The sequence below is a fragment of the Ascidiella aspersa genome, chromosome 1 (assembly GCF_963924565.1).
Source record: "Ascidiella aspersa chromosome 1, kaAscAspe10.2, whole genome shotgun sequence".
Classification (NCBI taxonomy): domain Eukaryota; kingdom Metazoa; phylum Chordata; class Ascidiacea; order Phlebobranchia; family Ascidiidae; genus Ascidiella; species Ascidiella aspersa.
In genome coordinates, this window is record NC_139447.1 from 34,307,751 (window position 1) to 34,335,542 (window position 27,792).

The 27,792-nt window shown below is 37.6% G+C and overlaps 1 protein-coding gene across 1 annotated transcript in view; it reads right to left on the reverse strand.

The window, feature by feature from the left end:
• The window catches only part of LOC146169934 (ras GTPase-activating-like protein IQGAP1), a 53,140-nt gene that overhangs the window by 22,741 nt on the left and 2,607 nt on the right, over positions 1 to 27,792 (reverse strand). The window contains exons 3-21 of the mRNA XM_083389382.1: positions 27,243 to 27,477; positions 23,315 to 23,459; positions 22,151 to 22,264; positions 18,334 to 18,512; positions 17,653 to 17,740; positions 16,271 to 16,425; positions 15,476 to 15,566; positions 12,682 to 12,848; positions 9,575 to 9,742; positions 7,953 to 8,055; positions 6,978 to 7,232; positions 6,102 to 6,269; positions 4,226 to 4,368; positions 3,329 to 3,475; positions 2,435 to 2,542; positions 2,237 to 2,308; positions 1,994 to 2,063; positions 1,342 to 1,428; positions 451 to 572 (exon numbers count right to left, since the gene is read on the reverse strand). Coding sequence (XP_083245508.1) covers positions 451 to 572; positions 1,342 to 1,428; positions 1,994 to 2,063; positions 2,237 to 2,308; positions 2,435 to 2,542; positions 3,329 to 3,475; positions 4,226 to 4,368; positions 6,102 to 6,269; positions 6,978 to 7,232; positions 7,953 to 8,055; positions 9,575 to 9,742; positions 12,682 to 12,848; positions 15,476 to 15,566; positions 16,271 to 16,425; positions 17,653 to 17,740; positions 18,334 to 18,512; positions 22,151 to 22,264; positions 23,315 to 23,459; positions 27,243 to 27,477 — 2,617 coding nt within the window. The remainder of the gene's footprint in view (positions 1 to 450; positions 573 to 1,341; positions 1,429 to 1,993; positions 2,064 to 2,236; positions 2,309 to 2,434; positions 2,543 to 3,328; positions 3,476 to 4,225; positions 4,369 to 6,101; positions 6,270 to 6,977; positions 7,233 to 7,952; positions 8,056 to 9,574; positions 9,743 to 12,681; positions 12,849 to 15,475; positions 15,567 to 16,270; positions 16,426 to 17,652; positions 17,741 to 18,333; positions 18,513 to 22,150; positions 22,265 to 23,314; positions 23,460 to 27,242; positions 27,478 to 27,792) is intronic.

Here is a 27,792-nt window from a genome sequence, read left to right on the forward strand (position 1 = left end):
AAATTTCGGATACAAATACCTTAAGTGATGTGTAGAAAAACAAAACAAAAGACAAATCAACGTAAGTGTTTGGTAACCGTTTAAAAGATAAGGTTGATAAAGTTGGACGGACTACATATAATATTCGATGTAAAAAAATGTATATTTTAGCGGGATTGCAGATTACGCAAGGTTAGATAGTGGCTACTAAACTTGTGCCCGTTTGGAAGTTTTACATCTTTCAATTCATATTTCGTATTAATGTTTTTTAAACTGATCGACAATTTATTTCAACAGTGTTCGTTGCCTAGTACTTTATATACTGCCTTTGTTTAACGATAAAAGTTATAAAGTTCGACACAAAAGTTCATTTTATATACGGCCCGAGAACGTCAGGAATGCAGTTATCCGCCCCCTCCACCCCCAAAAAAATTGATGACCCCTGGCTTAAATTCTAAAAAGATGGGTGACCTGGAGAGTAATCCTATTTTTGACGAGCAGTCCGATCTTGATGTCCATCGTGTTGAGAGCTTCTTCCAACTCGTTGTTAGCTTTGATGGATTGAACCACTCGCTGCTTCAACTCTTGAAGCTCTGAGACACGAAATTTTAAGCATTTCAAGAGGGTGCGTTATATTTTGGTGGGAGATTTTTATCAATTTTTTCATTTGCAATTTTTGCAATAAAGCTACTTTTGTAAAAAAAAAGTCGGAACGAGTTTGTAGCCATTTAGGTGAATTACCAAGTTATCAACGCGTCAATTTTAGCGTCCAAGCTTTATCCAATTCGATAGATTTAACAAAACAAGGTGGGTAGCAGAGGGTTAATATGCAAGAATGAAACATATTTTCTAGGACATTCAAAGACTTCTCAGTGAAAATTTTATAGGTTTTAAAGCCCTAAAACTGTATCACTTGACTTTTTTGAATATTATTTGAATAAAAACAGTATAAATGTCCGGGTCAACACAATTAAAAACATTTAATGTGTTTTTTTAACGACACTTTATGAACACACAACCTAAGCTGGTCATAAATCAAACCCTAAAACGTTTCAAAGACTTCTGGAAAAACAAAGGGTTTCTCTAAGACTTTTCAAAACGTAAATCAATTCTAAGACATTCAAACACTTTTAGAGTTTTAAAAAAGACCTTGTGGCAACCCCTGCCATTCTGGCAACATAATATTACATCTATACGTAAAAAGCCCAAAGCATATTCAGTAATCATTAGCTAAAACGTTAATAACGAAAAGTATTAGAATTTTAGTTTGAGGCTGATACTAAGTTAAACACAAACGAAATTCTTGCAAACCAATGGGTGTTTTAAAGCAGCAATGGTCTCCAATTAACTTTTGTAACTTACCTATCTCTTCAGCAAAATCGGTGGCTCTCTGGTCGAGCAGGTGGACAAACCGCTGAACCACGGGAAGAGGGGGGTTCTCCACTCCGACTAAATGACGTCACAATGGTTAGGCGGTTGTTGCGTAACAGAACAAAGCAAGACGCACACAAAAGCAGTAGTTAAATCATATTAAAATGCTTTGATTTGGACGTTCTGGGTGTTATTTGAAAAAGAGTGGGTTAGCAAATATAACTATAACTATTTCAGTTGTACACCTCTGCAGAACTTTTCAGTCATTTGACATCAGGTTTTGCGGTGTTATAAATTCACAAGTTTTTTTACAGCATTTAAGTTAGTTAAAGTTAACACGGTTAATTGGTTAGGTTTATTCAAATTGGTTTTTAGCGAAATTTCTCCACAATCTGAGTAAACTGTAGCACAAACAAGAAGACATGACTCGTATCAATTTTAGTTGTAGAACAATTGAGTAAACGATAGTTTGCTTAGTCAATTGGGTGAACGACATTGTTGTATTACATAATGCTTTTTTTCCCAAGAAAAACTACAGGACTGTTTTAAGCAAAGCCGGCCACCCTTAGTCTGTTCATTGGGCGGGTTTTCGCATTACGGCTGGCAGTTGCTAATTTCCTTTCAAAATTAAAGTTATACTTACTTAGAGTCTTATAGTCATGCCTGGCCTTGTTCGATCTGAACCACGCTTGAAGCTTTATGATGATCTTGGACTAAAAAAGCAGGATAAATGCGTCAAAATCGGAAAATATAAAATTGTTATTATGTTAAAAAATCACAACTTTAAGGCAGTTATGCAGATTCAAAGTAAACAAAAAACGTTTTGAAAAACGACAAATTTTAAGAGCGGGCGCGGTGAAGTAGCATGTAGTTTGAGTTTACCAACCTGCGATCTGAAGTAGTCCAATCTTGCCTTGTACTTTGAGTTGGCCTGGTGCATCCTCGTCCACTTTTGCATCTAAACAAAAGCAAAATGAAAAATATTACGGCAGCCACCTATTGGCTTGCCAGAGTGGTAAATATCATAGTATACAACTCAAAAAACTTGCCACTCTAGCATCGGCGTCTTTTTCGCGAAACTCACCGTAATAACATCCTCCTCGTGTTCCTTGAAGTACTTCATCCTGTCGGTGAAGGCTTTCCACTGCTTGTAACCTCGCCAGTGAGCCTGGATGGATACGATTGCTGGAAGCTGTACAGGTGAATGAAGCGCCGTTAGAACAACGGTTGGCATTATGTGCTTTAACATGTGGAGTGTCAATATACGCAGTAATATCCACGACAAAATAAGATCTAAACTCGTCTAATTTAGGGGTGGGGTTTGGGGTTTTGCAAAAAAGTTAGAGATGGGGTTTGGGGTTAGGTAAAAAGTAAGGGTTTACATTTTCGATACCTTGCGCGACCCCAAAATTATAGTGTATGATACATAAACCAGAGTCAATTCAACACAAAATTTCAAATTTGGAAAAAAACAAAATTTGGATAGAATGTCCGGATTTAAGTATGCACAACAAGCTAAAGTTACGTTTTGAGCGTCTATTTATTTATTTTAGACATTTTTATATGACTCAAGCTACGCTTGATTCATTAATTGAAAAGTGTAATTGTGACGTCATAAACACGACGGGTTCACCACAGCAAAGGCCACATAAACACAAATGTGAGACTAACGGTAGCTTTGTTTCCTTCTATACTGCTAAACTTTTAGTTCATATTGCTTATTCCTAATGAAGTTTTTCTTTATCAAATACTACACGGCGACCCCACAGAAAACCCCTTGCGATTCCTTAGGGGGTCACGGCCCCCAGGTTGGGAACCACCGATTAAGATGGTATTCCGACGAGTTTTGGACTTTTTCCGATTTATACGCTAATGCGACTATTAGGTTCAAATCTCAATTTGCTGTTATTCCGAGCTGTGTTTTGTTCCGAGGTTGAAGTTTTTTTTCGGTCTTATGGCTGGAGTCGGTGTCACTCGCCTGGTTTGTGATGAAGTCCTTGCGCTGCTTGTAAGCCTTCTTGTCGAGGTACATCCTCGCGTAAGCTTGAAGCTTGATGATCATTGGTTCGTTGTCTCGCCACAGTTGGGCGCGGTCGTAGGCGGCCGAAACCATGCTGATGCATTCCTGGACGAAAAAACATAATGGCTCGGTAATGCTGTGACTTGAAAAAGAAAACTAACGTTTTGTTAGTGCTGTTAGATTAGGAAAGCTATTCTCAACTCATGGGTCGGCGTTTGATTCGGTCGGGTAGCCGACAGCATTACACATAGTTAGATTTACTGAGTTCAAACGGTTAGATTTACTGAGTTTAAACGGTTAGATTTACTTAGATTACTCTGAGCATTATTTCTACAATATAGGCGAAAACTACTTAAGTAATATAATGACATGGCTCATAGTAGGGATGTTCGATACTGGACATTTTATTCCGATTGCGATATCCGATATTTTAAACAAGAAGTATCGTGATCTAATACGGAAAAAAAGACGTCATAACTATAAACAAATTAATATAATAGAATAAATTAAAATGTTCAAGGTATTTTTTTCCGGTATAATTTTGCCAAAATTTGCTTTTAACGTTAAGAGGTTTAGTTACCGAATTATTTTTCGACAAATTTACTTTTCAAAGTAGAATCTTTGAATTAAAAGGCAAATTATTGCTAATTTTTTATACTAATTTGGTATCGGATAGACGCCGATATTACAATAGTATCAAACGAGTACCGAAACCAATCAAACTAAGCTATTGGCTTAAAAAATGTATAAAAGGCTTTGAAACATCAATAAGTTGTACATTCAAAGCATATGTTTCTTTTTAGTGCAGTGACAGCTTTTAACCGACAGGCGCAAGAATCCAGGCGAACAACCTACCTGTATTTCGTCCTTGGAGAGCTGAGCAGTGTTCGATTCGAAATCCTCGGGTTCATCCCACGATCCACTGAGTTCCTCGGTGTTGAAGTAATAAGTCTCGCCCGTCTTCGTCTTGTACGCCACCCAGCGGGTATCTTTCAAGCCTAAAGAGGGCGTGAAATAATGTTGGGGTTTGTGGCATAATGGTTAAAGGTTGTAGTAAGACGTTATAAGAATATGAAAGCCCATCCAGAACTAGGTCTCATTTTTAACGTTTTCAAATATCTCTTTATTCATTTTCAACATTCTGTATGTGCTTTCATATTTCTATTTCTGTATGGGCTTTGATATTCTTATTAAAATCGGGGTTAAATAAGCGTTGATGTGCAACTCGTATGGATGCGCGTCTAGTTAGCGGCAGATTTTTTTTTAAATCAGAAAAATTCGGCCGACTGTAGTTAGTGAATATTTTGGCCTTATTTAAAACCAGCTCAACCAACACAGTTCGATTTATGCTAGTGTTTCGTGACCTCATTTTGACGCGACCCAAATACTAATCGTAAGAAAAACAGCGAAGCTTTGCCAGCCCAATTATCTTTACTGAACTCTTTGTAAGCCAAAACATGAAAAGGTATATTGACAGGAATATGTTCGAAGTGCGTCTTTTTTTCGGTGGCGATCCAGTTACTAAACGTAAGGATGACAGCGAAGCTTTGGCGACCTAATTCTCTTCAATGAATTTTTTCAGCGCACAAAACATATGACATTGACGAAATATAATTTTGAATTTAATTAAAGAAGCCATGTATTCGTAAAAGGTAATGTTGAATAAAAAAAAGCCATGTCTTTGCATTGCTTCTGGAATTTTGTCAAATTTTTGGGAAATCTTCTTTATAACCAATCCCAACACGCCTACTGTAACCTTGTGAACTACTGCAGTCCTTGTGAACTACTGCAGTTCTACTGGAAAATATCGAAGGGCCAATACTTGGTATAATACCGACATAAGTCATTATTAATGGAATATATTAAGTGCAATCAACAAGTTTATGATAAGCATTAGAAATTCCATCGACTTCATTTGCTATCATTCTTGCAACATATTGAAAGATTAGTGAATTCTTAGTTTTTGAATTACGTTAGTTTAATAAATAGGTGTTATTCCATCAACTTATCAAAAGAATATTGCGATCTTTCGACATTGTGAAAGTGATAAATAAAAAACACATTTAATATTGGTTGTGTATGCAAATACCCGCACGATGCTAGATTTGTTTTTAGGGGCGATAGGTATCGGTAACATTTAATTGCGCGAAGTACATCCGATTGGCGGACGCATTACTTTCGTATCGAAGGTTTTAAGGCAGAAAAAATACCAGCCAGAAGCATACGGCGACGCAAGTGTTAATATCGTTAACATTCCTGGATAATCGATACTACATAACCTCACTTACGTCACAAATTGAATAGTGGAAATTATAGAAGGTCGATTGCTCAAAGATTGCAGTGATATGAGATGCGTTATAAATATTTTCTTGTACACGAGGGGCAGAGGTGCTAAAGTTAGTTTTTCCAACTTTTTAGTAAAGAAAATAAATAATTCAAACTTAAAAAATAGAGTAAAAAAAAATAGGAAAACGTCATCTTCAAATTTACCAACAAATGCTACTGTTTTTTAAATAAATACTTTAAGTAATATGACAATACAATACCCCGTCGCCCGGATTAAAGAGACATATAATATATATGCATATGTACATTTGGTATATCCTACAACTCACAAGCTGAAAATGGAATTGAAACAAATCTACTGCATCGTACTTTTAAACGCCTCATAAATCTTTCAATAAAAACACGAAAATCTGTTAACAAAAAAATAGTAATATAAATCACATACCTTCTTCTAACTTTTCTGCCCTCAGTTCGCAAAGTTGCTCGTGGTAAGTTTGGGCGCACTCAGCTGTGAGGGCTGCCAGTGCGATATCGGTGTGACGCAGCATCTCGTAAGTCTGCTCCCAATCTTCGCCTTCTATAGCGATGTTCACTGCAGTGACGGCCGACGCCTCTGCGGAAAGCAGTTAAGGGAAGAGTTAGAATTATCCGGGTAAATGTTAGCATTATAAGCGTGTTTTGGGTAATAATTATAAATTTTTCTTCTTGATTATATTGAAATTACTTATTTCCTATAGCCAACTCTATTTTTTATTTTAGTAAATGCACTTACAAAGTTCGACGTCTCTATAATATAGTAAGCAATATAAAACAACTCAAAATCGTCCGGGCTCTGGGTAAACATGAGCTTTATAAGCGTGTCTACACATTTACTATTTTTTATCTTTTGTTTATATTGAAATTATATTTCCTATAGCTAACTTCTATATCTTATTTGGAAAATGCAACTAAAATGCAACTGAAATGCAACTAATTTGCTTACGAAATTCTATACTATAGTAGAGTAAGCAATGCAAAACAACTTAGAATTAGCCGGGTAAACGTTTTTTATAGCTAATTTACATTTTTTATAACTATACTCTTTGGTATTAACTGTTTTCTTACAAAAATATCTTTCCAGGTATAAAAAAAAAAAAATATATATATATTGCTACTTTGTTTGAAATCCTTTACAGAATACTTTTATGAAAGTGTGTTTCCAGATTTTAGGTTTAAAAATCATTAAAAAAATTAGTTCGTAGCTATCCTAAAGTTCAGTGACCAACTGTAGCTTTGGTAAGTCGTTTTTCCCCTAAAACGTCGTAAAAATCAAGTCCCTTACGTTTCAGCGCCTGTCGTGTCTGCGAGTTTCCGAGGTCGATGCATTCCTGAATCTCTTCGATCCACAGCATGGCGTCGGCGTCACCACTTTCCTCGGTCTTTTGGTCTTTCTTGCGCTTCATAAGGCGAAGGTAGTGCGTGATGTTGTCGGGCTCGACGTTGTGGAGGCCCAGGGCAGGGTTCTGTAGCGCCAATAGAACGGCGTCGCGGTCGTCCGAGCCCAAAGCATCGTTTACCTCGTTCACCGCTTTGATTCCTGCGCGCGATGGAAAGAAAAAGATTATTTGGGGATGCCATACAGTTAGGGCATTTAACGACTATTCGAAGATAATTTATGCCTTTCAAAGACCTACATTAGGACCTACATGTCTCTTAAGTTTTGTGTTTTACAATTTATGACGTATTATTGAAAAAATAGTGCCGACTCAAAACAAATTTTTTAAGGGGTCCGCGAGCGATAGTCCCACATGGCGGAGGTCACGAGTTCAAACATCACTGCAGGCTGAATTTTCTAGTGTTGTTTCGTTTGTATATTTAAGCTAACTTATTCGGTTAATGCACCCGCTGGGATTAGGCAGGATTAGCTTAAACTGGGGTCCATGGACCCCTTTGGGGGTTCGCAAACTATAGTTTTAGGGGGTCCATGCAGCCCTGAAATATTGGTTTATATTTTAAAAGTAATCATTTTTTCAAAGAAAAGTATTGAATTAAATAAAAATAAAACGTTTTTGCACTGGATTTATATTTAGACTGCTTTGTGCTTTCACATTTTTGGACCGAAAACAGTAGATCTTTAAAATCTATTATTGTGAAATCAATTTACGACGCCATCTTTAAAATTCCTTGCCTAGACTGGTCCACGCGAAGCAAAAATATTTTTAGGGGTCTGCAGTAGAAAAACTTTAGGAACCCCTTGTTTAAATATCTAACATTTTAACCAGAAAGTCTAATTTATGTCGATGCAAAGTTAACTCACTTGCAAGTTCCTCTTGCACTGTGGCGTTGACGTCATCAACAGTGGCTTGTACGTCATCGTGGGCCAGATAGACCTTCTCTTGCTTCTCTCGCTTCAGCGCGTCCTAACGGCGAGAAACAACAAGTCAGTAAAACGCAAACGACAAAACACAATATATTGTTGGGCGAGTAAACACAAAGGACGATATTGCTGTATATTGTGTTTTTTTAGTTCGTAATCGGACCCTTTTTTTTGGGGGGGGGGCACCCTTGGATGCTCAGGGGGGAATTTATTCGGGGTAGCGAAAAAAGTACAATGTGAAAACAGAGAGAAACATCTAAGTTAAAGAAAATGTTTGCATATACAAGTGTGTTACGAGTAAGAGGGCAAAAAAAACAATTTTTTTGGTTTTGAGCTTTTTGAAATACAGTTGGATACCAAAAGTAAGTTGGAGGCCGAGCATTAAAAAACAAAGTGTGGTAACGATCAAATATTTTTGGTATATTTTGAAATAATTATGATGTTGCGTTTCTTTTAATGCAGCCTATCGGTCGGCGTTTCTCAATCAAAGGATCGCGACCCAAATTTGCTCGCCATTTGATTTGGTTGGGTCGCCGACTGCAGAACAGATTATATGATTGGATTTATTTAGGTGTGAAAACATTTCTCTCGAAATTTTGTGAAATTGCAGAAGAAAATGCTAATTTATTTGGCTTTGTTGGCTTCGGTGAGGAGAATTGAGTAGCCAAAGCTTTGTGGGGAAATAAGGGATCATCGCCCATTTTTTTCTGTTACGTGTTACAAAAAAAAAAATAAAACATTAATTGTAAAAATATTACTACTTTATTAAAGTGACTTAAATCCGGGGCTGTGGATTCGGTAAAGTGAGGAGAATTGAGTCGCCTAAGCTTCGCTGTTATTTTTACTCTAGTCTAGGTATTCAGCGGGTATAGGTATTTGGGTCCTAGATCCAATGTTGGTTATTAGAAAAAAATGTTTATCATATAAAAACGACACACAACAGAACAGACAAGTATTAGTGCAACCTAACCTATTCGCCGCCAAAGACAAATGTTGCATAATTCATATCTATAAGTAAGCGCCGAAAAGTCGCAAAAAAATAGTCCACGTCAAAGTTACAAAATGTGTTGAGAAGTTATAATAATAGTATGGGTTAGCCTTTCCCCGATTGTAGGTGCTTTTGCAAACAAACCCAAGCGCCCTCATACGCGTTGCATAATTCATATTTATTTGGATCATCAAACAACAAACTGTCGATATTTAGGGAAATTACGTATTTTGAAAACGTATTTTGAAAAAAAAAATATTAATATTTTAAGGTTGTTTGTAGGACATTAAGTGTTTTGAATTGCAGTAACAAATACTAAATTAGGAAATATTTTATTATACTTGGAAATATTTTATTATACTTGAAAATATTTTATTATACTTGGAAATTTATCGGACTGTTTTATTAAATTGAAAAACAAAATTTATCTAAAAAACAAAACGAAAAAAAAATTAAAAAAATAAAATTCACTTTTTCCGAAAAATCGTAAGTATGTATTTGGAAAACAAAAAAAAATGATGAGGCATTGTTAAAGTTTATGGCCCATGATGGTAACAAAAAAGTGTCTACTTACGCAGCATCTTGTCCTGTTTCCGTTCTCGAGGTTCTGGATGCCGAGTTGCGGGTCGTTGGCAGCGTTCCATACACTTTCTGTGTCTCCCCCTGCAGCAAGTTCCTGGTTAAGGCGGGCAAGCGCGCTTAGGTTTGGAAGAAAGCCGCTGATTTCTTCGTGGGTCAGATCCTACAAAGAAAACGACAATTACTTATGTGTTGAACACTATACAAGGGGTAGCCAACACGTCGATCGCGATCGGCCGCCACATATCACCTGGTGGATTGTGTCGAATATAGGTTACAGTAGCTGTCGCACACAGCCGCAGGTTTTTTTTAAGGTTTGGTTTGGGTGACCGCTAAGTAGCTTTAAGAGACCGCAAGTGTTTCATTTAAATACCAAAAAGTTGCAAGTCCACAATTTGGGAAACCGCTGGAGAAATTTGAGGGACCGTTTCGGTCCCCCAAAACACCTTAAAAAAACACTGCACAGGCGGGTCATTAAAATGACCAAGTCTTGCCTGGACAAGCCTAATAAAGTATAGCTGGCTTGGAAATGTAATTAACGCTCAAAATGTTTAATAAGTGTTTTTGCGACTTTTTTGCTAAACCAGTCGATCGCAAATCTATAAAAATATTTCAGTAAATCGCAATCAAACATTAGTTGGCTACACCTGCTATAGCAGCTATTAAGCTAGTTATTGGTCAGACAACTGACTCATTTCATTCGAGGCCTATGACTAAGGTAATTTTGTGGGGACTTTTTATTTATTTTTTATATATACTAGATGGTATTTCGTCTAAATCTGGAATTTGCCTTTGTAAACGGAGTTATAAATAGGGGTTTTTGAAGCAGATTAAACTGGTTGACATATATTGTCGTTTCAATTTTTTAAATCGTTAATGCCAGCAAAACAGTCGGCCTTTTTAAACGCAAGATTTTAAAAGCATAGTAATGGAGGTGCTCTAATGGTTAAATAAGAAAAGCGGCAAACAACATAAAATCAGTTTGGTTTGCCAAAAACAATACAGCACCATTAAGAAAAAAAATAGCTGGTAACTATATTGAATATTAGGAGTACAACTTTATATATATAACATTTATTTCAACATCTATGAATGCATATTTCGTCAAACTACAAGCTCACGCGATTGGCCTTTTAAATACATTTTCATTTATTTTCTTGTTTGCGGGCTCGAATAAAAAAAGCGCATACGTGTCTGGCTAAATAGATTTTGGAAGCTTTTAAATCAAAATTGCAAAGCTTGAGTGAATTTTGTATTCTTATAAAATAAGCCGTCGGAGCTGGCTTATCGTATATCGTTTGCAGCACTTAGCGCATCGCGATAACGCCTATAGCAGTATACAGAGTGTATCTTAGGTTTCACTTGCTGCGTGTTTATCTTACTGTATAGGCGAGTGCGTACGAAGACAAATGTAAAAAATAAGCGGTTTTGAAATATTCATGACGGGAGAGTCAGCAGCACAGTAAATATTAGGTTAGGCATGTTGGCCATCGAAAATTGGAAAACTAAGCAAGATTTAACACGGTTTTGCCACACAGCTGAAAGAAATCGTATACATTTTAAAATTAAGAACGCAGACCTGACATTTTTTGGAAAAAAAAACAGTAAAACTAGTCCATGTTTGACAAACCTATAAAGGTGTACTTCATGCGATGTAGTACACGTGTGTCAATTTAATGCTTTTCTTTTTTTTGCTTTTTGTTTTTTTAATCGTACTCAGGTTAAAGTTTTTAATAAAACACAGCTTGGCAACTTTTTTCAGCACAGCTGAATACTGAATGCCACCGCGTTGAGTTCGAACCCTTTGTAGTTCAGTTTAAAGTTTGTTTAACCAAAAGCGAACAAAACCCAATCCGAAGCCACCAAACGCTTTCCCACCACGGATATATACAACTATAGCTTTATACCCGTATAGCTTTGCAGTCCCTTTCACAACACTCCTAAATACACAGCGCTTAGCCCGTGAACGAAAAGTTTCATTGTAAATTAAGGTGAATGGGTTTAACAAAAATTGTTGCACACTCCGCAGTCTTGCTGTATTTAAGCTTTGTATGTGTATTAACAACAGAATCTGGCCCTCCAACAGAACACATAATGCCGACGATAAAAGTTCTAAATTTTATTAATAAAAGCTTGAGAAGCGCACCGCTCCGAACAAAAATCAGTCAGCAAGGTGTAAAACTTTAATACAAATATGCATTTCGCCTATAAATGGCATCATCAGTTTGTCTGTACAAATAAATAGTAAAAATTCATCTTGGATGTATTTATTTTACATTTATATTTTAATATTTTAATTTTTTACTATTCAAGCTTTTCTTGCTGTATTTATTTTTATTTTTTATTTTTTGTATTTTTGTTTCATACTGGACTTAAAAAACAGCAGCAGACATATTTTAAATTTAAACAAAACTCTTTTTGTTTAAAGCAATTAGGTGAATAGTCTGCCACCTATACTGAAGATTTATGACACGAATGGCGCTATAGAAAATGTAACGAACAATGGTGATATACTACAAAATTAAGAGTTAGCATTGCAGCAGCAGAAAAGTTTGTAATATACCCGGCAGTTTTGTTCGTAGATTGATAAAGATTAGGTATTTTTCAATATTTGCATATTCTTATCCAAGCTTAAAGTCTCAAAATAGTGGTACCATACATATAAGAATTCAAACTAAATGGGCATGGTTACCACGAAATGTTTGATCAGTCGTAAAAGCATATGTATCTAACAATTTTAAATTAAATATAACAAACCACCTAGAGTTTTTTCAAATCATAACAAGGTTGTGACGTCATATAGGTTAGAAGATAGATCGGAAAGGCAATCATCCTAACCAAAAATGACTCGAAAATGTGGATTTCAAAACAAGCACACTTTATATTCGAAAGTTGCGACGTCATATAAAGTAAGGTTATCTGGCTTCAGGATGACGTCATCATCAGAAAAAAAACACCAGTGTGTGACGTCATGCTATTATATCACGACGTAGTCAGATTGGACGAACAAAAGACAAATGGTACACACTAAGCTTAACACTAAAACGATAAGGCTGGCGTCACGTCATACAGTCTGACGTCATATGGAGTGACGTCACTCACCTCTCCCTTGGTCTGACGTAGTTTGGCGAGTTCGCCGTGGTAAAGCGGGGGCAGTTTGTCGAGTACTTGCGGCAGTTGCGACTCGGATTTGGTGATTTCTTTCAGCAGCTCCTCGGCGTTGGAAGAGTCCTCCAGAAGCGAATTAATGTTACGCGTTGCCTCTTCGCCTGAACAAAAGATAAGGAATATAAAAGCAATATTAGGTGGGCCAAACAGTTATAAGAAAAATATTGACATTTTGAAGACTTTTCCAAGAAAATTTATAGCCTTTCAATAACCTAAGATTTGATTGCTCTAGGTTTATTTCATATAATTCGAAAGCAAAACAGCATAGTACCATGGTCGGCAAAATAAATAATAGTTCTCAAAATTGAGTTTTTAACCGCACTTAACACATAAGTTGAAGCCGCACATAAATTAAATTCAAAGACTAAAGACTTTCGAAAAACCATAGGGTTTTTCAAAGACTGCAAAAATCAATTTAAAGACTTTGTGGTAACCCTAAATATCGATCGCGTTAGGTTGGAGGAAATGGCTCATCGGCCATTTTTGTGCATTTCCACCTTTTTTTAAATATAAAGGCGTATTCGAAGAAAAATAAATGTAATGGACAACACAATAACAAATACAAATTTCTGAGCCTAAAATTATTTTCAGGCTCGTTTATTCTTTGTATAGTGCTTAAAACGAAGTATGGCTAATGGGCTGGTCATGGAATAGTTGGGCCAGATTTGGTACGAGTTACTGTATTTTGTGTCAGGATAATTTGTCTGCATTGTAAGACTGTGTACGTGAACCTTCAAGCCACGTTAGTTTCTAAAATTACGATGCATTTACAAAGTAAATAAATAATTTTAATGCAAAGCAGCTTATACCGCAATTGAGAAGGTTCAAGCGAGTTTACATGGAAACAACCCGGTTACTAAGAGTGTGTCACAACTTACGAGCAGCATAAACCATACAACTACCTCCGGGCGCTGCTCGTAAAGCAATTAGTAGGCGGGGTTACGTCACAAGTTCGCTACCGCTGTGTGGCCGTAAAATCTTGAAGGTTGTTTTTGTACGACAGTGCTGTTGTTTCACCTACATTTACCAGGGCTGCGGACTCGGGATTCTGGACAAGTCGATTACTTTTGCTGGAGTCGGACTCGGGATTTGAGTAAAAATACGTAAAAACTATCCGAGTTCGACGTGCGCATGCGCAGTACCAAAATTCGAAACTGATAAGGCCGCAAACTGTAAGTTGCAAAGCGAATAGCATATTATGGAATATTTTTCAATCATGTACTGTGGGACGTGGGTGGATAAATTATATGACACCTTCATGAGAGGAAATGCTTGAATATCCACCCTATTTTAGTTGCGTAAGTGGGCTGCATAGTGCATAGCCGACAAAATCGCCAAATGTCGACGAAATCGCACATTTGGCCGGAGTGGGACTCGGGTTATTTTAACCGACTCCGCAGCTCTGGAATGTACAACTTATAACTTTAACAAAACATAAAATTAAGGAAGTTGAAAGGATTAGCTTCAGATGTCAAACAACGGCAAGATTTCAATTTTGAATTTCTACACTTAAAAGTTTTCAGCATAAACTTGTAATAAAAAAAATACCCAAATTAAAACAACTCGCGACCCAAATCGGAAAAGCGCACCGCTCGGTTTTAAACATTATACATTTATAAGACAGTGGCCTTATTTTTCAGTTATCAACAAGGAAAGGCCCAACGGCGTGCCTATTTACGCTAGAGGCAAGATGTGTTATCGCACAGACCTGCCTATCGCAAAAATCTCGGCACTTGGTCTGTAAATTGCGTTTTATAGCGGCGCAGAGTAGTTTGTAAATGTTGCAAAACCATGTTGAAAAACAAGTTGAGCGCAATCAAAACTTCAATGCTGGAACAAACTTGTAAAATTGAATGACTTGGATCGAGTGCACCAATATGTACAGTCGTACACTTGTAGTTGTAACTGCTGCCTTAAACTTTAAAGCTCTACTTAATGCCAAAGATCGTGAGTTCGAGTCTCATCAAAGGTCATTATTTTTAGTTGCCAAAATTTAACTAAAACTTACTAAAAATCCTGGTCGATCAGATGTCTAAGGTAATCCCAACTAAGCTATACCACCCTATAGTTAAAGATAGATAAAGTTTAGACTGTGGAGTACATACAGGGATTAGTAAAAACCAGGAAACTTAATATCTTTATTTCAGAAATGGAAAATTTTAGAAATTTATTTATTATACGTTTTACTGCCTGCGGAAACTTCCTTATACGAATTTTTTTTTGTCTAGATCTATAGATAGCTTTTAGTTTGAAAACAACAATAATCTGGAGGCGATGTTAATGAATAAAGGAAAGGCATTTGTTATTCAAGTTGTTTAATAATTCTCCCAACTTCGCTTTTTAGAAAAGTTAGCGCATAACGGTGTAGCTTTCACGAAATATTAGCACAATTTATGGATCTGATTTAACTGGCTTTTGAACATATCGAAATACCAACCAGCAACAATTGTTGCTTTTCTTTTCTTACAACAAGAATTTCTAAGAATGCACCAACAAAAGACGACCACCTAATAAATACAGCCCGGTGCTTTATACGTAAAGGCGTGTAAACTGAACAGAAGATCAAAAAAGAAAAAAAAATTGTAGAAAAAGAAGTTCGCCCTATTAAACCCCCGTTTAACCAATATGCCTCTTAAAGCAAATTAGAACAGTTTAGAACCAAAAATATGCAGTGGAGTGTGAGCTATTACGGTCATAACATTACAAAGTGGATTTAAACATTGCTTACGTTGGCGATGTCTGGTGGCTAGCAGGTTAGCGGCAGTTATAGCGGCTTGAATTTCGTCCTTGTCCAAGATGGCGGAGTCGTCGCCACTCTCCTGCAAAATCAAACGACAAAAAGTTGGGACCCATGGACTAAAGGCGAAGGCTAAGTAGCATTTTAGGTGAATTAAAATTGGGTTTTAATGAGGACATAAGCTGTTTTGTAAATTGGGAGTAGAAATAGAGTTGGCGGCATTCCGTCTCCATTTTCTTTTAACGAAAGAATTTCTAATAAAAAGTGCGCTTCATGCTTTTTTCAACTTAAGATGTTTTATCTACGCAGTGTTGTTATATGCTTCGGTACAAAGCTAGGGCAGCTATTGTTTAATAACAGCCTGGGTTTTGCTTTTCTGCAGGAAGACTCTTGATTTTCTCAGAATTATTTAATTACAGACAGAGCAACAACTGTTTTCGGTTTGCTATACGTTATATACCAGTGGTTTTTAAACTCGGGGGTCTGTAAGAGGCCAGCACAACATTTCTATTTTATAGGCTAACAAGGTATATTTGTCGGAAAAGACAATATCTCTTGCGTTTGTTTTTACAAAAAAATCTTTCGATAGATTGTGTACAGTAAGTACAGTAAGTAAGAGTACCGAACTTGATGTTAAAAGTAATCATTGTACCGTAAATATTCAACTTGTTAAAAAATTAAAGGCGTACTCCATTATTTCAGGGGTACAAGGGGTTGTTGGCCATTATTTCAAGGGAGCATAATAAGTCAGCAAGGTGAACAAGTTGGAGAACCACTTTGATATACCTTCCGCTTTTCCTCCAACGCTTTCCTTAGCGACTCGAGGTACCAGGAGGCATTTTTCGGGTCGAGATTCTGTATTCCAAGGTCCCTCAGCTTGGTGAGTAGTTCCTCGCCCTCCGCTCCCAGTTCCTCGTTAAGTCGCTCAAGTTTGACGTCCACTACAGGTAAGAAGAAAAGGAAGATTAACTTTGCTTCGCCAGCCTAAATATTTTCGGCTTTTGTTAATTAAAGTAAAATTAGAATTACAGCTTTTTGTATTTCCCGATTTAATTTTAGTGTGTTCGAATTTTGTTTTTAACTTTCAAAAAAAGGGTCATGTCCTATCCAGGGGTGTTTATTTTTTAAATAGGCCTCAAAAGCGCTCCCCTGGAGACTTGGTCAACGAATGTTTTTTAACTAAATTTAAAGTAGAACTACAGTATTTTATTTCTATTCGATTTTAGTTTTGTCGAATTTATATTTAGCGCATTCATTCGGAGTATACAAAGACATCTGGGAACAACACTGCAGACTACTTTTCAGAAAAAAAAAACAAGTTTTGGGCTTTTATATCGCGGACCAGGTCTATTTTGTTTGGACTAAAATTGTTTTTTGTTTTGTTCGGAGCTTCAATCCGTTTGAAAATTAAAATGCAATACGCAGGGCAAATACGATATTTCATTTAAACTCAGTAATCAGTATACAAACTATTCACGTTCTTCATTTCAAAGGCGGACGATTACATTTATCCCAATAGGTCCAAAAAATGCACATTGCAACTTTTAGGCTCTTAACAAACCAGAAAGCATTTCGTTAAAAATGCGTGCAAGCAAGGCCAAGCTAAAAAAGATCTCAACTAGAGATAGTCAGGCACTCGTACATTACTGAGAGCAACTTTCCCCCATCGTGCACAAAACCGCGCGAGAAACTTTCCAGTTTGCTAAAACATGGCGAGGAAAACAAACCGCCTTATCGACCTGTATTTTGCAAGTTCATTTCTATCGGGGAACCCAAAACTGAAGATGCATGTCATGTTTGGCTACAGTTTGTGATATTTTGCAGCGTTATAAACAACCTAACAAGTGCTGTAAAAATGACTTGTCGCAGTTAAGTTAGTAATAAACTGTACTCATTAAGGCCCATTCAGTTTTATTGTTGAAGGATACATATTATATTTTTCCTTCATTTAACGATAAATCAGGTTAAAGTTCGACAAAACTTCCATCTGGCCCGCGATCGTCAATCCTTACAGTTATCAAAGCCGACATTAAGACTGTGCTATTGTAAACACTGGGAGGTGTAAAAAGTTAAAAAAATCGACTCTTTCGTAATTCGAACTTTGTCCTCTCGTTTCCTTATTTTGCTATTCTCGAAGAAAAACGAGGGCTACATTCATGTTCACTCACGGTTGATCTTGGCAACGTTCCCTTGCAGTTCCGCATGAGTGAGCAGTTCCTCGTATACGTCACGTTCGTCCTCCGATTTGTCTTTCGTCTGAAAAGGAAAACGAAATGTTTATTCACGTGGAAAGTTCACGAAGCTATTCTCTTTAGTTCGATAAGCCAAATGTATCATTTTAGTAAATGTCGTGTATCGAAAGGTCTGCCAGTTTTGTATCTTATAGCAAAGTAGTTATCAGATTTACGCTTTAATTGGGGTAGTAAAAGGGAAGGTTAAAACGATCGCTTCAAAATTAACAAAACAAATTTCTGCTTTTTTACCACATAGGTTTAAAAGCAGTATAGGCCCTCGGCATTTTTTGAAATAGCACAAATAAAATTCGAAAACCGGCCAAAGGTAAATTTTTTGCCAAAAATTTTTGCGGACCACTGGTGTACCCAAATTTATAAAACTCCTAAATAGGGTTAGGTTGTCAAATACAGACTCAGGCACAAGTTTGAAAAAACAGCAATATGTTCAGACGCGGATCCTACCCATTTTATTAAACACGATAACTAATATATTTTATGCAGTGTGTTAAAAAGGTGGGGGGGCGTTTAAACTATGAAATTTTGTTGTTACTAAAAAAAAACTTGAACGCATTCGGCGCTGCGCCAATTTAAAAACATAAAAAACAGCCAACATACCTTGTTTTTGGCGGCCTCGGCCTTGGCATTCTTCGAGTCGAGCAGGCGCTGTTGGTATTCCAAGCGGTTAGTTTCGTCCAAGCTGTCCAGGCAAGCGTTGGGGTTTCTCAGGGCGGTCATAGTCGCTTCGGCGTCACCGGCAACCAGCGCCTCGTTGATGGCGATCACAGCAGCATGGACTGTGTAAGAAGAATACAGACTTCGTCAGTCCAATAAACCTTGGTCCTTAATAAGTAGGGCTACCATATATCCTCTTTTAGGAGGATTTGCCCTCTTTTCTGAAGAAAAGTGAATGGTCCTCCGAGGACGCTCAAAAATGTCCAAATGTTCTTTTTTTTCGCATTTCGAGTTAGTTGCTTATACTTTTAACAAGACTTCTACGCGAGACGTTGTATTTATTTCCAAAAAAATACTGCAGCCATGAAACGTGCTGAATTGCTAGTTTAAAACATTTTTTCCAACAAATTGCCCGCCAGCCCTATCTTCTTGATTGTTACAGCAAACATTGCGCCCGAAAAATGGCAACAGAACCTCACATATAAAGAGGATGATTAAAAAAGCAAAGGTGTGAGTTTTGTAGGCCTAGCCTACTAACTGTGTTACTGTATGGTAGGCTATTTTCTTATTTCTTACAGAAGCTTGTCTAGTTATAAGTCTATGTCTATAGGGGCGGTTTCTTAACCGGGGTGCGTGCGAAGCTGAATGCAATACTTGTTGATATAGCACGTTTTTCTCAAACGTAACAATTCTACTTTCGTTTTACTTGCAGGCAAGAAAATGTCCTCTCTTTGAGTGCTGAAACTATGTTAGCCCTATTGTTCGATAATTTTGAATGGAAACCGATCACAGCAGCATGGACTTTGTAAGAGGGAAAAACAGAGTCCGTCAGGCAAGTAAAGCTTTGGTAGTTTATAAGTGACTATAGTGGTGTTCGATAATTTAGAATGGAAACAGATCACAGCAGCATAGACTGTGTAAGAAGGAAACCGAGCCCGTCAGGTCAATACAGCTTTCAAAATATAGTAGCATTCTACTGAAGGTTCAAAAGCATGGCGAAACAGTCATTACTTTGGCTAAAATATCTCCTAGTCTGATTTTTATTAAGTAATTTAAGTTGTTGTTTTTTTGTTTTTTTTAACCAAAGAGTTTTCAATCCGAATACTTTTAGCCCTATATTCATAGGCGCCGAACAGGTCCTTTATAAGTGACTAGCGGTGTTCGATAATATCGGATAGAAACCGATATTGGTTGTCAACTAGTTTGAGGGTTCTTAAACTGGGTTCCGTAGACAAGAGATAGACAGATATATCGGTTCACCAATAATATCGGCCGATATTTTGCTTCTACCGATATATTGAAAACCGATGGTTGCCAAAGTAGTTTTGGGGTTCTTAAATTGGTTTTCGTGGACTCCTTGGAGGTAGGTGGACTAGTTTTCTAGGGTACATAAAGGCCTTTAAGTTGTGCATTATTTCAAATCTGTAATAATTTAAAAAAAATAGTTAACAAAAATATTAAACAACGCGTTCATTTCATATAGGTCAGTTTGTATGTTTTAGGTCTTTTTATGAAATTGCGCTAAGCAACACACTGGCCCGATATTCGGTGTGTTTTGCACGTCAACGCTTCTAAATGGCTAGAACTCTTTTTTTTTAAAGCGTTGAAGTGTGTAGTTGGGCAAAAGAATGAATTCTGTCCATGCAAATTGCAAATTGGTGCTTAACCTTAGCGGTTTATTAGGAAGCTATAATCCGTTAATATGGCACTAAAGGCTGAAATACAGCATAAAAATGGCACCGATATGTTCGTGATATGTACTCAAATGAAAGGCGATCTCATTTGCTTCGAAACGTGTATGCTCCATCACGTAATCATATCTCACACTTGCTGTGCAAATACTAAGACCAGATGTCGTCGTAAACAGAGGTGATGCAAGCGCAAATGAACAGCGTTTTTGACTGTCATTTATTATTTACAACCACACGGTTAGCTTACAAAGTCAATATGATGAAGAAAGGCGTTTTCGATACGGTTGGAAATGGATTTGTTACGCTTTGATTTGCACCAAATCTCAAAAATCCTAAAAAGTCTGTCAGATTTAAATTAAAAGTTTACAAAATCGAGTAGTTTCAGTTTTAACTTGAACTTCATTTTTCACAAAACTTTGGAAAATCGTATTACAAATCACAAAAAAAAAAAAAATCACACAAAAAAACACGACAAATCTATCTAAAATTTGACCTTTTGAATCAGTGATTGTATGTTGCTAAGTGACATTACACAAATTTTTCATGATTTCAATATCCACGCGCAATAAAACCCGAAAATCTACCTATATTTTTTCCACGAAACATGCACATCGCAAATTTCTCAGTAAACTGAGGCCCCAAGGTACAAGTAAAAGAACCAGAAAGTCAATTTGGCATCAAGTCAAGTTAGCATAATCTTGACATTTTGTCAATTAATTTACTGTATGTGGTGTTTGTGTTGTTTTTTTTCGAAAGACTCGCAAGAGTGACGGTGAGAACTTAGTTAAACATACGTTTTTTAGAAAAGTGATCAAACGTACAATGAGCGAGCGTTTGTAACGCTACAGTACACAAACATATATAAAAGCAGAGTCTTGTTAAGATGCCTGAGGCGAAACAGGTTGCCTAAAGTTCAGGGCACTTATAGATGTGTTGACAACCTACGCAGGTCTACAACAACAAGATAGTCAACATTAGCCACTTGTGATGCAACCGACTGTTTTTTGTGAAATTTTACTGTTAAATTTTTAGTACGTTGAAAAAAAGAAAAGTTGATTTTTTTTGATGAGTTGAAAGCACAGCAGGGTTGATTTTTTCTTGTAGGTGCATTGAAAAGCTGCTTTAGACGACGACTGGTTTAAAAAACGTAACCAAGGTGCAATTGTAGCGTAAGTAAAAAACGACAATGGAAGTGGAAAAAAAGGGCAACGAAGCTATTGCGCTGCAACCTCTTAAAACTGCGTTACGTCATATCATATACGCCCATTGGCGGTTGCGTCATTCGGGTTTGGCCAAAGTGCGAAATGACGCAACACCGCACTCAGTAGTTGTTTACGAGCCTCTATAAATCGCGACCTCGCAAAACGCGCAGTTGGACGTGGAACGAACATAGCAGGTTAACGGTCTGGTTTTACGACCTTGGGCGCGACTTTTCAAGCCATTACGAGTTTTGGCGTTGTCTGGTGCTAAATTTAGCGCCGCAAAATCGCTAATCTTCTCATTCTGTGCGTGAAGTTCGGAGATTCGCTTTCTCCCGTTGTGCGTATGACGTAGGTGCGTGCGTAAAACTGTGCGTCAACATTTGAGTATTTTAACCAGTTTTTGACGCTTCGGGAGATAATTTGCGGCTGGCTGTGCTTGAAGATAGGACTTTTTGATACGGACCGTCAAGTAATTACACAGACCTGGAACTTGATCAATTTTAACGGAACTTTTTAGTGTGTCAACCTATCTGTTACACCTTCACATTTTTACGCTTTTAGCAACTAATTTGGTCCGTAAACTTAACGTTCACGATACTAACCGGTGATTCGTGCACAACATAGATCTTGCTCAAATTGGCTAGAGCTTAAGACAAGAAAGTTGGAATACATTGTAAATACATTCCCTATAAAACGTGGTGATTTACACCAAAACCATTCAACTATACAGATTAAATTTACATAATTTATCTTTCTTTTCTTTAGTTAATGCCCTAAACATTTTTTACAATTTTACTGGCGACGACTTGTTTGCAATACTGCCGAAAAGGAAAACCCGGGAATCCCCTTTGTTTTCGCTTTACTTACGAGCTGCCTCGTCGACCGACATCTCGTTCGCCAGGATTCCTCCTATCTTGTGGAACTGCGGCATCTGAAGTCCGTACTTTCCCAGCTCCTTCTGCATGTTGGTTAGTTCCTCCTCTAAACAAAACAGCAGAGCGTTTAAAACGACGAAGAAACTGTTATGGCTGGGTGGCTGTCATAACGTAGTATATAACGCTTGTATTTAACATTCTCTCCTACATGTGTTAAACTTGTTATGGTTATATACGACTAACCTTTCGTATATTGTCACAATGCTTAAAAGTCGGATTGATGTTTACTGCGTTAAAGCAGGTTTCTACATTTAAAGTTGCGAGGTAAAAACACCTGTTTGTTGTGCAACTGAGCAACCAAGCTAAAGCGAAATTAATAGTTAGTACTTGGGTAATAGGCTGAAAAGCGTCGACGTATGTTCCAAAATAGCTTTCACATTACTGAGTCCTTGACAGTAGCCTCAAACACTGTTGCTGGGTTTGCAAGTTCTAATTTGTGCAGGGCATATTCGAAAACTAAGTCGAACTAGTGATTATTGAAAGTAATTTGGGGTGTTTTTTTAGAAACAACACTCGTCTAAAGCTATGAAAGCAACTTTTGGATACATACGAGTTATTTAATTACCAGCAGGTTTGCTATAATATTTTGAAGGTATTTTAAAAAACTAAATTGTGATTTGCGACATTTACATGTTAACTTTGAGAGGTGTGATTCATTTTTGTACAGAAATAAAACTCAGCCTAAAAACGTCAGTGTCAACATGAAAGGTAAGGATAATAACCTAATCCGATGACAGTTTTACCGTACGAAAAAAAAAATAAAAAAACAGCGCTCACAAAAAACACTGCGGTTTCAGCAAGAAATCACGTCAGCTCGGAATGAAACCGCCTGGCCCAAGTTTGAAGAGTAAGGTGACAATAAACCCTGGTATATAATCTATAGCCGTACGGGTGTTTACTGACAAGTCCGTTTCAGAGTAAAATCGTTCAGAACGCTTCACTCGATCTCATAGAATCATTTTAAAGAAACCTCGGTGATGTGAAACCGAGAGAGCGGTGTTGCCGTTGTTACTGTAGCTATAAAGGCTGAGAAACTCCATCGGCCCTTTATACAAATGCGAGCGCCATACACCATTAAATGCGGGCTTGTCCGAACCTGTGAACTCAGCTATTCCGTAGAGGTCCTTCATTTGCGGCGCCAGACCCAGCTTGAAGAGATAGAGGCTGAGCGCGTGGATGCAGTAGATGGTCTTGGGCATGTTCTTGCGGTCGTAGATATCTGTCGTCTCCGGGTAGAAGATCTGCTCGAAAATAGAAGTCACTTAAGTAAAGCTGTATAATACAAGGCTAAAAGTGTATAGTACCCACTGATCACGGTCGTGGTCGTGGTCGTGGTTTGGCCGGAGGTCGTGAGTTCGAACCCCGGCTAGTTGTTTTTTCTAGCCTGGCCATGCTAGCACGAAATCCCTAATTCGGTGGTCCTTAACCGGGGTGCCGCGGCACTCTAGGGTGTGATTTCAACGCTCGAGGGTGCAGAAATTCTTTAGGATTCCAAGTCTTGTTAAAAAAATGTTGTGTACGATAAAGGGGCCAATAATTAAAAAGGTTTTTTTCAACCTTGTTGCACAGTTAATGTGCTGGTTCAATCTCGTTTATTGCAACGTTACACTTAACCACTAGAGCAAGGGTGCCGCAAACTATTTATAATTTCTGTGGAGCCTCAAGACCAAAAAGGTTGCGACACACTGCCTTAATTATTGTTTAACTGATTTCGTTTAACCCCTCTGAAGACTCCCCGGTGTAGTATCCGGACCGTCCGACTATAAACGAATATCGCGCTCAATTACTCGTCTAGTGCTCCTTTTGGAGTTGGATTTCTACATTTTTTTTTCGGAAATATTTTATTTAATCAATCTTTTGCCGTTAACCACGTTTCACATAAGCGCGTTCTCAACAAAATGTGCACGAGAAATTTTGTTTTTTGAATCACAAAAATTACATATTTGATCTGTTTCAGTTAATTCTTTTGCTATTTGCAGTACGCGTGATTTTTCAAACATCAAATAAGATATTTGAACATTTTTGAGTTCACTGTCTAACCAATAGGCACTTTTCTTAAAATTGTTTTCATACGAAATCATATAAAAAACGTAGGAGTCGGCAGCTTACGAGCTACCAAACTACTTGGTCCCAATTGCATCCCATTACGTTATTAAAGTCCCATGGAATTCAGAAATAAGGGAGTTTTATCACAGTTGGCGCTGACTGTAAGTTCAACTTTAATGCAGTCAAATTAACATTTTAGGTCGATAAAGATCAAATAGATTGCAAAATAAAACATACTCAACGAAATATTAGTTTTTTGCCCCTAATTGAAAAAAATCATAACTCAAAATCCTGACGTGATGGACAAAAATGAATGCCAGATTTGAAATCCCTCAAATTAGTCAAAAAAGGTTGCCACCTTGGCTGGAGCAAATTTGCTGTAAACCAGTGTTATGGGTCAATCCGAATACTGCTACAGTTAATTTGGTAATGACTACGATTTGGCATTTCAAGACTTGCTGGTGGGTTTATAGCACAATTTGGATTAGGTTGGTGAGACTTAAGAATCAAAACCAATGTAACAAGGGTTAAAAACCTGATTATTTACGGGTCATATTGCAACAAAGTAATTTAAAAGAACAACATATTGTAACGGCCTAATTTTAAATCCATAAAAGGTCAGCAGACAAGAAATATTCAGCTTACATATTAGTAAACCTTAAGCAAAGGGATCAAAAGTATGTGTTTTACAAAAAAACAAAAATCACTTGTAAAACACAGCCCGAGTTTTGCGCTAATGTAAGTGAAACTTACATATTCAATGTTTTAGTAGCAATGGCGAAACAATAAAACTTCTGAGTTTGATTTCGTTTATATAAAAAGAAAAAATACATGTCGATTCCAAATAAGGAGAAAAAGTTTCAACAGTATTACAAACACAAGTGACGATGCAAAAAAAACAACTTTCCAGAAAGCACCAAGGGCACATGAGTGGTAAGTGCGTGACGTGACAATGTACCGAACTGTGACGTCACAATGTAAGGAACGGAACTGGCGCGAAATACAAGCGCCGCGATTGGCGGGCGGGATTTTAGTTTTCAATCATAGTTTTCTCAAAACGCGTGTATTTACATGTGTTTTCACAGCGGCGTAAATGGGCTTATCGTAGTTCCACAAACCACACCAGTAGCGATAGAGCTATAGAGAAAATGGTATGTATACGTGTGTGTTCGTGCGCGCGTGTATACGTGCACGTGTGTGCGTGCACGCAAACGTTTAATTGGGTGTGTGGCGCGGAGAAATGCGACCATAAAAGGAAAGACAGGATATATCGGGCTGAGCGTCTAAAAATCGACAAGTTGTGAGCCTAATTAGGGCTGCAAAGGCAAAACATATGCCATTGCCATGATGCGTGTGTGACAGTTGTACATGGATTGCTTAGACCAGTCTTTTGCCACGTTTCCAATGCGGGAATTGCCTTTGCAAACTATCTATTAAACAACTATGCTAGCCTTATCACAATGCGAGTTCGTGGTGGTGGCAAATGAAACCAGCAAACAAATTAACAAAACAGAAACAATATGCGTAACATTATGAGAAATGGCTTTTAGAAAGCAACAAGGCAAAAAAAACACTGACTCGTTTTCAGTAACGCGTGTATGTACAGGATTGATATTTGAACTAATAGTGCTGAGTCGGCGACTTTTTCACATGAATGTCTTAATAACCGCACACAAATATGAACTTCCACAACAAAGTCTTTGTGATAACATTTGAACTAAAACTTATGTTGATAATTTTGAAACTTTTGCTTGAACGAAGACAACATCAACAAAGTATTGCTTGCTTGCTATTTTAAGAACTGATAATAGGGTCCATTTTTAATTACAGTATTCTTTTAAACAAAGTTGTTTGAAACCAAGTGGTACTTTCAAACTTGTGCGGTTTATCGTGGATCTTATTCAATTTCTGCAAATTAGTGAAGAATGACTCGGCGAAATATTAGTGTTTTGTCGTACGAAGAAAACACTGATAGGTCGCGTCCAAATAGTGGGTAGCCGATTGGTTTACTTGGGTATGCATGTAGTAGTTCGCATTGAACGAAGAGTTATAACACGCGTTGGACGGTTTAGCATTAGCTTGTGCGCATCTTAGCTAATATAACCAAAAATGCACATAAAGCACTCATATTTTTATTAACTGAAATCTGACGGTTGAGACGCAAACAAAAGGGTCAAGAGCCATTAACTCACAAGCTTTTTCTCTGAAAAAAAAAACACGTGCAATTTGGGTAGACCATGCACGGATCTGTAATGTAGCTTAATATTAATTGCGAAGCCCAAAAGCTTAATATAGATCGACATCATCTTGATTAAAACGTTTCTATACGAACTTGTATTATCTTTAGTTAATCCTAACGATGGCGTCGAACCTTTTATAAGTGATTTACTTCTCATTCACATTAACTGAATATGATACAATTTCGAATCGAAACGTTTATTATCAAGCTACATTACAGTTCCGTGCAGTGTGCACAGTGCACCCAAATTGCATGTTTTCCTAAAAAAAAGCCTGTTAGTCTCGTTTCCGACCCAACCAGTCAGGTTTCAGTTGATAGCATTACGAGTATTTATGTGCACTTTTTCACATTCTCATTCTGCGCATTTCTGTTGTATTAGCTATAACAGGGGTTCCCGACCTCTTTACGCCGTGGCCCCCTTTGGAAATTGAGAAACCCATGCCCCCCTATTTTTTGCAACCTTAAACGTGGTATATACAACAACCAGTAGTTAAAATGATAAAATGAGCCAGAAATATCCAAGACTCTGCGCTGCTTTGTCTTCAGAAGTAACATTGTTGAAATTCACAACGATATGTTGATGGAAAAGGCAACAGCAATGACATGACAATTTCCTTAAGCTTAGGGTACGACTTGCTTAGTTTTGCCCTAGGGGGCCATGGCCCACAGGTTGAGTACCCCTGAGCTATAAGGTGCGCCAAAAGCAAATGCTAAATGTAATGTTTTTTAACCAACTCACCTTAGGCAGTCCGACTTTCTCCATAGCGCGGAACAGGTGGTTAATGTTGTCTGTGTGTTTGAAGTGGAGTCCCTTCTGGTTGTACTTCTTCATATCTTTGTCGTAGACGCGACGCAGTGGGATGGTGTCGGGGGCGAAGTAGTGGGCCAGCTTACCCAGGTAGACCCCATTTCGGAGCCCCTCCTCTAGCTCGATGCTGGGGGGCAAATCCTCCTGAAGACAGAACTCCATCCATCTAAGGAGCAAGAAAAACAACTGATGATGAGTTTTTGCATTTCGAGGTTGCACGGACAACAGTGTTAATCAACCTTTACTTGCGGCAACGCCTGGTTTGGACTTCATGGATTTTCGCCATGAGGTGTCATATAAGGGCTGGACGAAAACTTCATCTGAGTTGGTTTTTATCACGTTTAACTCCCTTGTTTAGCAGGAGGATTTAGTGAAACTAGGAATTTTACATCAATAATCCCGTCCCTAACTGATAAATGTAGGCAGTGTAGTTATGAGTCGATAACTTGACTTAAGTGCACTTAAGGGACTCTTTTCAAAT